Source organism: Pleurodeles waltl, chromosome 3_1 (genome assembly GCF_031143425.1).
Source record: "Pleurodeles waltl isolate 20211129_DDA chromosome 3_1, aPleWal1.hap1.20221129, whole genome shotgun sequence".
Lineage (NCBI taxonomy): Eukaryota > Metazoa > Chordata > Amphibia > Caudata > Salamandridae > Pleurodeles > Pleurodeles waltl.
Window position 1 is genome coordinate 476,045,112 of NC_090440.1, and position 9,859 is coordinate 476,054,970.

A 9,859-nucleotide genomic window follows, 5' to 3' on the forward strand; every position below is an offset into this window, starting at 1 on the left:
CAGGAACTGTGGACCACAGTTCCCATTTACCTAAGCAGTTATTGACTACAGGGTGACACTCCTACTCCTACCCCCGTTTTGCAAAGAATAGATTTAAATTCTAGGAGATCTGAGGTGTTACCAGAAGGGGTAGATATGACCATATTTTAAATTCCTTCCTCTACTTAGACAGTGAAAGAGAGGGGATATAAAGGTAAGGAATCTTAATCCTGATGAAGGCCAACTACCCAGAGTGGTGACAGTAGGGACGAAACGTGTTGGTTACAGCAGAAAGGGAGGCAGGGCACTAATTACCTAGGTACACTCCAAGCTAGAGTTCTTAATCCTGCCAAGGGGTACCAAGAATACATTTTGGGAGGGTACAACTGTTAAACAGTTTTAAATTTATTCTGTGCAGTATATCCCTTGTAAAACAGGGGCATTGACTCCATATAACACACTTTACTCCACCAGGAGCATTGGTATGTACCAGAGTGTTGTAGCACACCCTATGATGAAGCATGCCACCATTAGTGGGTAAGGGCAATTTTTAAAAAATACCTGAGGTTCCCTAAATTGAGAGGGTTGATTTTGTTGAGTCTTCTGCTTTCCTTTCTTATGTGTGTTTTGACATTTGTCTGGGAGGACAAGTGGAGAGTGATACCTCTCGCCCTTTTCTTTTTGTGAGTATAGTACAGTGTCATATAATTCTACCTTAGTAGCATCAAGCTTTGCAGGGCTGCTTGTGACAGATATGAGCAAATTAATTGTGGACAGCAATGTGTCTGAAAAACTGAAAAAAAGATCTGAGTGAACTTCTAAGGATGTAAGGAGTAGCCAACAATATAATAAGGCAGGCCCTCTCTTAAAGAGTGATCTATGTAGAATACATAGAGCCTTGAATTGAACCCACTTCACCATGGGAAGCCAGGGAGGATCTCACAGAGCAGTTTCAGTCCGATTGATGTCTGGGAAGATTCATCAGAAGCCGTGCCTCAGCATTTTGAATAGTTTGTAACCTTTTTGTCATGTAGTGAGGCAACCCAAGGTACAAGACAGTGCCATAGTCAAGGTGTGAGATGACCAGGGCCTGAACAACTGGTCTTCTAGCTAAGAAATTAAGTAGGTTTAATACCTTCCTAGTAACCTCAAGGCACCAAAATAATTAGTTGCAGTTTTTTTTTGCTTTGTGATCCATGGTGAGACTTATGTGGAGCCACATTTCCAAGGCTCTTTATCACTCAGTTGGAGCTGGGAAGTCCACTCAGATAATCATGGGCAAGAATTAGACCTTTCCTAATGAGGCTATTGCCTGATAACATGACCTCTGTCTTGTCTTCAGTGAGCTTCAATTTGCAGTAAGCTATCCACCTGGCCACCTTATGAAGACAGGGGATCAACTTATGGTGGTTGGAGCTAGAGTCAGGAGAGATGGATATCACAAGCCGGGTGCCAACCAATGACAACGCAAACGAGTGCACAGCCTCAACCAAGGGAAGAAGATTAAGATTAAAGAGAGTGGGGCTCAACTAGGACCCCTGCGGCACCCCACAGTTCACAGGGAAACTGTGAGAGTACCAAGTCGTTGTTAGTGCAAAACAGTTTGTGTCAGATTGCTGAATCACAAAACTTTGATGCGTAGGATATGAGTTCCTTTAGCCCTTGGATTGCATTTAATGCACTAGTCACACCCAGAAACAACACAGTGCAGCACTCTCTCACATTTGGCAGACCTGGCCATCTTTGATAAATACTGTTGTATCTTTTGTGGTGGGAAGCATGGGCTGTAAAGACGTTTTAGCACCTGGATACCATATGGGTGCTAACCCGCGCTCTACAAGTCCATATAACATAACATGGACATTTGACTAATAACTTTCAGTAAAGCCGTTTCATAAATTTTTTAATTACTTCTTTCTTAGTAGCTGCTCAGTGTCCACTGATACACACATCACTAGGAAAACATGACCCACCACAAAACCATAGCATAGGAAACAATCTTTTAGAAACAAGTCACCAATGGCATAATATACAGGAAGCACTGGATGTGAAACAATGTGTGAACTCCATCAGAAGCAACATATAATATGGTTAACAATATATTTCCACATAGGAGGACTAAAGGTTTAAATATTTGTGAAGTGGCCCGGTCATACTAAATTGTATAATATCCATTACCTTCTGTTTTCTCTGCTTCTCTGGTCAAAACTCCATCTTTACATTTACAGTTTTTAGAATTTCAGGTTCTTTTGTTACTGGCAGTGATTCCACCCAACAACTAACAATTTGCAACTGGATACACATTCCACAACTAACAGTACCTTGTTAGAGAGTGACTCCTAATACACCCAGAGGAGCTAGAGCCAGTACTGCCTTGAGCATAGAATGAAATAACAGAAGTACAACACAAGGTGCATTGAAATATTGCCTTGTCAAAATGTGCCATTCCATAGTGAATTGTTGCATGTTGCAGTACACATCAGTACGCTGTCACTTGTCAATGATGAGACCAGGACCCCAAATCTTACAGTAGTTACTTGCTTGCTGGAAGTTAACATGTGATGCTGTATGTGGTTGTGTGGTGTGATGGCGGGGGCTTCTCATACGGTGTTGAATATGCTGTTGTTTGAAATGTTATGGCTGCTTTGAGTGGTGTTATGCGTATAGTAAGTACTCTGTGTTGAATGTGCTACTGAATGTATGGCCCGGTGTTATATCATAAGCAATCGTTTTTTGCATTGTGGTGTTTAATCAATTATGTTGTGTGATATTGACGTGATCTTGGATAATGGTGGTGTTCATTGCTCCTATGCAGTAAGATGAGGTGTTGTCAGATGTGAAAATGAGTGGTTTGATTTTGAATGACACATTACCATATGATGTGTTATAGACTGTGCTGTCATGTGGTATGATGTAGATGGTATTTTAGATTAGAATGTGTATGAAATCAGTAGTAGTGGGGCAGAGGGTTTTGAGACAGGAATGCGTGTTGATAAAGTGATGTAGCAGTAGAGAGAATGATGAGGTGAGGAATGAAGTGGTGATGGGATGACAGAGGTGGTTCTGGTGACATCAGATGGGGTGATTCTGATTTCCTGAAACCCCACAGCATCCCCTTCTTGTAACTGACAGCCTGCAGGCAAGTAGTGGGGCCTTTATGGCGGGTGACTAGTGCCTCCTTCTTCCCTAGTCTAATTCAAGGTCTCAGTTTTGTACATAAAAATTTCATGTCTGGTAATATAGTTGTAGCAGTGACATTTATTTTAAATAGTGGTGTTGTATTATGGTGATGCAGCACTTTTTAATTGCTGTTTCTACAATTGAAAACTGGAACTGAAAACACTTAAAAGCATTTTTGATAACTATAATGAGAAGTAAGGAAATGCTAGTAAGCAATTTTAAATTATTTTCTTATCACCAACAGTTTTATTACAGAGCTGCTCAATTAGAATAGCACAGAATACTTTTGAAGTGTTTTCCTCAGTCTAATTATTTTGCCATTGGAGACTGCTTAAAGATTTTAATGACTTCTATTCTCACTACATATCTGCACATCTCATTTTCAGGACTAATCTTGCCTCCTCTGGTGGCAAGAAGTTGATAAAGTGTACTGTACAACTCCTTTGTTTTGGGTGAGATCAAACAAACATCAGAGGCACCACAGTGATTACAGGACTCTAATTACATCAAGGGTGTTGGATGCCTAGCGCAGAGCAAACAAGAATCAAATCCTGTCCCTAGTCAATTGTTTCAGATAATTTCCTTCTACGTTTTGATGAGCTTATTTTAATCAGTTCTCACATCTTCTTCTGCACAGTGTCGATATAGATGGATGTGTGCTTGTTATTGAATTATTAGCCAAATATAATACAGTGGTTTGCTTTTGCTTAGCATCTATAAGAAATGCAGGAAATTATAAAAGAGTGTCCATAAATGTAATCTGTCTGTTTTACAGGTTTTATCCCTCCACCGCTGATCTTTGGTGCTGGAATCGACTCAACATGTCTGTTTTGGAGTACATTTTGTGGAGAACAGGGATCCTGTGTACTGTACGACAATGTTGCATACAGGTATCTGTATGTTAGCATTGCTATAACACTGAAGTCCTTGGCATTCATCTTGTATACTACCACATGGCAATGTCTACGAAAAAACTATAAAAAATATATAAAGAATCACGAAGGCGGACTCAGCACTAGTGAGTTCTTTACCTCTACTTTGACCTTGGACAATTTAGGACGGGACACAGCTCCCAAAAAACAGTCACAAAGGACAAAGTTTATTTATAGCCTCGAAGACCATGAATGGTGTGAGAATATGGAGTCGGTTTTATAGTAATAAAGGACGGAGACGTTCTGAGTGAAAAGGCCCAGAAATGTTTTACTTTTAAAAGAGTGCACTTGCAATTCAGTCTCTGCCTCAGATTCACACCTTTATGCAGGATTCAGTATTATGAAATAATATTGGAAATTCTGTAGAAGAGATGAAATATACAATGGGATATCATCAGTCCTACAGTGTACAATTATTTTGAAGGGCACCTGCTAAGGCAACAGGTTGAAAATTCTGTGTGACGACAGAGAGGCCTGTGGATAGATCTTCATGGACAAAATTAAAAATTACAAATTGGTAAAAAATAAATAAGAATTTAGTATAGAGGAACATTCTGCATCATTTTAAATGGGAATCTTGTATGAATGTGCTGGTCCCTGGGTGATAGTGCAGGCCAGAAGCATCAAATGGTTACCATCTTCATCCATGCCTGCTTTTCAGCACCACTCAAAGCATTGCCACGAAATAATTTAAACCTTATCTACAATATCAAATGGAAATAGCTGCTTGTCACCAATACCATTCCCTTGTAATGCTAGAATCATTCCACAATGAGCAGTTAACAATTTGGGTAAGTGCCAAACCTAGAGGGCACTATTTGAATGTCAGTTCCACAAATTTATCAACAAATCATTTACATGCCTTATAAAGATACAAGTGAATCTCACTTTTAGGGTTTTCTTTTAGATTTAGATACATTTTCTAGTAACATTTTGGCGTGGGAAGCCCTTTTATCTTTGGCAAGATGAGAAGATAAATATATTCAACTCCTTATATGTTGTTACTTGTGTTTATCAAAACAAGCAATAATTGTTCTATATCCCAACTTGTGTAAAGCTATTTAATTAGTAAAACCAGCAAGGTATCTGATTATGCATTGCTAAGCCGCTTTGACAAAGTTATACCTGTATGCACCCTTTACAGAACACATAACCTATTAGGTTGCATCATTTTATGAAGTTGCAACAGAGCTAAGAAGTTATATGCATATCATTATGCCATGTTTCACTCGAGAATAATGCTGAGCATTTTTTCATCCTATCATTAATTGTCTCAATATTGAAATTTTTAATAATGCTTTAAATGGTTGCCCCGGTGTCAGCATTACCATATGAAATGACACAATGTAGAGCATATCCCTTTTAATCCTGATCCACATTCTATGCAGTAGGTGCCAGGTTTATCAAGCTTCCCAAAACGTAAACGACCTCCCTGCCACAAACACACAATTTTAATATTATGAATGTTCATAGATTGTCATAGGTAATGATAAAATCATTTTCTTACACAATTGAAAACAGGTTGGAAAAGGCTGGTAGTGAATACCAGGTGTTAAAACAGGAGTTCTAAATGTGAAGAAAGTGAACTTAACATTGTTTAGTACTTCATCCTAACTTGATTTCAGTTATTGAAAGTGCAATTCTTTGATTTTATTATTGTTACAAAGCTTTAAATATATGCAAGCACAGAAAACAGTATTACAAATGACGAATGTGCCAAATAGTTGAACTTCTTGAATACAGTATAATGCACCTTTTTTAAGTTATTGTAGGAAGGAGAAAACAATTGTATTTCTCTACTAATCTTTTAGACGATTCATTACATTTCTGATGACATATTATAGAAGATAATGGCATTAATTGTGCAGATACCAGTAAGGTGCTCTGATAGTGACAGGACAGATATGTTTCATAAAAATTATAGAGTCCCTCAAGTGCGGGTATACACATTTTCTCACTTAGATGATTTTTATAATACTTACATATATTTTAACTTAAATGAAAGCCATTAAAGCCAAAAAATATATTTTTATTCCTGATTATTTATATCCATAATTCATTGTTATCCTGCAGTAATTTTTTTTTTTGAGGCAAGACAGGTTTGGTAGCACAGTAGGAAAAGCACCTACATTGTTTGCATTTGTATTAAATCCGAAATGAGATATGGGTGAAATTTCAAATGAGAATGTATTCACTTTTTTCCTGCAGAAATTGTTTTCTTTGTTTTTAGCACTGAGGTGTTGAAATAATGGATCATCATGGAAAACATATTTTAATCTGAAGGGAATTGATTTAAATGACAGTGACAGTGCCAGGCATCAACATGGTAGAAGGGGGTTTCACTCTATGACACAGTTTGTGGACAGACCACAGTTATCTACCTTTGAAATGCCAAGTCCATATCATGAATTCTCAAAGTTCAAAATCCAGTAAATATACTTACTATCGTTCATAAGATTATTAAAGCAGCTGTAGGATAATGAATTATAAACATCGGACTTGGTTCACATGCTTCTGTCTTAATAGAGGCAATATTGTATTTACGGAATTGTGAACGACTTCTAAACTAATATCCTTTCAACTTTATGTGACAAGGAGTCTTTGCCCTTTTAGATTAACAGTTAGACAATACACCTATTTTATTCTGGGGTCTGTATCCCTCTCATTAAACTGTGCTTTGTGACGGAACAACGAATATTTATGTGCATAAAGACTGTGACAATTGACATGTGAGTCTTGTAGATGCTTAGTTCTACCTAAAGTAAGCCCTTCAATTACTTTGACAAAATCGAAATAAGGGAGAAGCCGGAATTTGTATCAAGAAGAGTTAATGTTTATTTTCAGATAAACGGAGACAAAATGTCGACTATAAATCTAAATGAAAACTGCCTCATTTGTAATCCAACTTTGTCAACAAAAATGTGTTAATTCGTACATTAATTGTATAGGTCTCTGGGAAGATTCTGTCCAGGAGATAAACCAGAATTTATCGTTTCAAGAACACATTTCTCTTAACAGTCGCAAATACAGCCATTCTTTGCACCTTCAGTTTAATTCAAACGTACAATTAGCTCATTGGTTACATTTTGCAAAGATGATTTAGGCAAAAGCCTGCTCACATAGGTTTGTTATGTTGTTCTTCTCAAATTCTTTAATACTTTGTTATACCGGCTTGAGTCCAAATTTTCCATCCAACACGTGTTTCATGCAACGTTTTCTCAAGTCCTAAGTCAAACCTTTATTATCATTTGTGAAGATTGTCTCATTTTTCTATTTTTTCTCATTACATATGAGCTTTTATTTCTTCACCATCCATCTTTCTTGGGTCAGAATAAACGAGCATTTCAGATGTGTCAACGTGTGCTCCTATACATTTTAACGTTCATCAGTTGTAAAATATATGGCATTAAATACGGTCCCTCAGGTTAATAACATCAACGATCAGGAAAGAGTAAAAGGGACCGGTTGAAGCCTGAAATTAATTCCCTTCCGGCTGGGTTCTCATCAGTAGCTGCATTGTGGCAATTGGCGTCCCTCAGATCAGGATTAAAAACAAGCGAAATTGAAAACAAACATGAACGTAGAGAATTTGCTTGATGGCTTCCGCTCATATAAATTCGAGAACAATGCAATGCATGTTGAGAAAGTGTATGAAACAACACGACAATGTGCTAAACATAAAAAATAAACAGTGAAAGGGGGCAGAAAATATCCGAAGTAGGATTAGTGAAGGAATTTAGAACAGGGGGAAGGAGTGAGAAGCCGGGGTAAAATAAGCTTACCGAGAAGTTTGAGAGTATGTTATTAAATTGACAGTCCTTTTTTAAGAAATACGGGGAGTAACTAAGAACAGGGAAATAGGTTTGAAAACAGAGAGTAAATAATATTTAAGTATTGAGGCAGTAATATATTGTTGTGTGAAGCTAGGAAAAGGCAGTATGCAAGCGAGCCTCAATGAAGCGAATGTCCTCTCACAGTCAATTCCTCCACTGAGTGCAGAATTTTAAATAGTTTTCTCTTGGAAAATCAGAGCTCACAATATGATTCCATAAATATGTGTCCTTCGAAGTACACATATCTAAGGTAGCTCTGACAAACAGTGTACAATAGTGGTAACCATCTCAGAACTTTAGGGTAAGACAGGCAAAGAGATTTAGCGTTTGCAAACCCTTAGGGACACTTAGGGTATTTTCCTTATGTTTTAACCAAATGTAGGGATTTGGATTTTTTTTCCTGAATTGGTAAATGTAGTTAGAAATGGATATTAAATCGATATTTGGGAGGGGCGTGTTTTGCATGTCTCTTCTGAATACCAGTTTTATACCCTACTTACCTATATTTTGCAACCGTCATCTGGTTGTAAAACATTGACATGTTACTGACTCCCAAGTTGAGGATGCAACCCATTCATAAGAAAAAAGTGTCCCCTAGGGACCTCTTCTCTTGTGTGAATGTAAAGAAAGGTGTGCTTAGGAGTTGACAGTGGTACTTATAACCACGTCTAACTTCCAAATAACCTTTTTTTTTTTTTTTAAAGTACGCTTTCATAAAAAGCTAAATGCAATATTGTTTTCTTTAGGAAACCTGATTGCATTTTAAAAAACTTACTTTAATTGAAGACAATCAAAGACATGGTGTCCTGCTGACCTTATCAACCCACCATCTGGGTGATGATAACCAATCAGAGTGAGTCACAGTTTATTACCTACTTGATGAATTTTAATGATGTAAATCTGATTATGACACAATCAAGTTCCTGATTTTATGAACTGATCTATTCTATATAGGCCATACTTCAAAATAATTTGGTGGTTTTAAAATGTTGCTATGCAGATTGTGACCACTTTTTATGACCACTTTTGTAGTGCATCTGGTCCTTTATCCTCTTGAAACAGGGTGAGTGTCAGAACCCCCAAAATCCCCAAAAAGGCAGTATGTGAAGCAGTTCTGGCTAAAATGTGCTCTTATGCTTTCTCCACAAGCTCTCTCAAGCAGTATTGTTGCCACATTTACGTTCTGCATTTAAATCTATTAATTGTGCGTTCCTACAAATCTGCTCTTTAACCTTTATGCTGTTTAACATCTATGTAATCCCACTCACTGTGCTTATTTCATCTTATGGCCTTAGATTTTCCATGTATGCCCACAATATAAAACGTATTCTACATTTGTAGAAGGCCTTGCATCTGCAGACCTGCCCAAGAGCTGACTATGGTCGGTGGCCAGTTGAATGAGATGTACTTCCCTTATTCTTAATGTTATAAGACTGAGGTCGTTGTGTTCAGAAAGCCTTCCATTTGGTCCGCCAATTGCTGGCCTGTTTCTCTTGGTACCCCTCTTACACCTACTCCTAGAGCTCAGAATCGTACAGTACATTTTGCTGACAAACTTCCTTTAGTACACAAATTGCTAAGCTTACTTCTACCAGGTTTTTCATGCTCCAAAGAATCAGGAAAAGTGCTTCCCTGTTTTTCTAGGACATCTCTCGTCCATTTCCAGGCTGCACTACTGCAGTTTTCCGAGTGTAGAACTTCCTAGTTATTTTCTCCACAGAATTTACAATGAGGCAGTTCATCTTAATCCGGGAATAAGCAGCAGGAAGGCAGCATTTCAGTTCACCTTTCTGCTCTTCATTGCATCTATTCTCTTTTGTAATATCTCTGCACGTTCATTACAGCACTATGGACTAAATCAACATTCCTAAAAGTTAAATAAGTTTACATCAGTGTCTGTTCTTTTGCAGTTATTTTTCAAAATGTTGCATACTG

General features: G+C 37.7%; 1 protein-coding gene across 1 annotated transcript in view; it reads left to right on the plus strand.

Annotated features, from left to right (window-relative positions):
- SLCO3A1 (solute carrier organic anion transporter family member 3A1) overlaps window positions 1-7,764 on the plus strand; it is a 632,297-nt gene extending 624,533 nt beyond the window's left edge. The window contains exon 11 of the mRNA XM_069222745.1: window positions 3,935-7,764. Within this exon, the coding sequence (XP_069078846.1) occupies window positions 3,935-4,314 (380 nt within the window). The 3' untranslated portion in view covers window positions 4,315-7,764. The remainder of the gene's footprint in view (window positions 1-3,934) is intronic.
- Window positions 7,765-9,859: the final 2,095 nt, after the last annotated feature.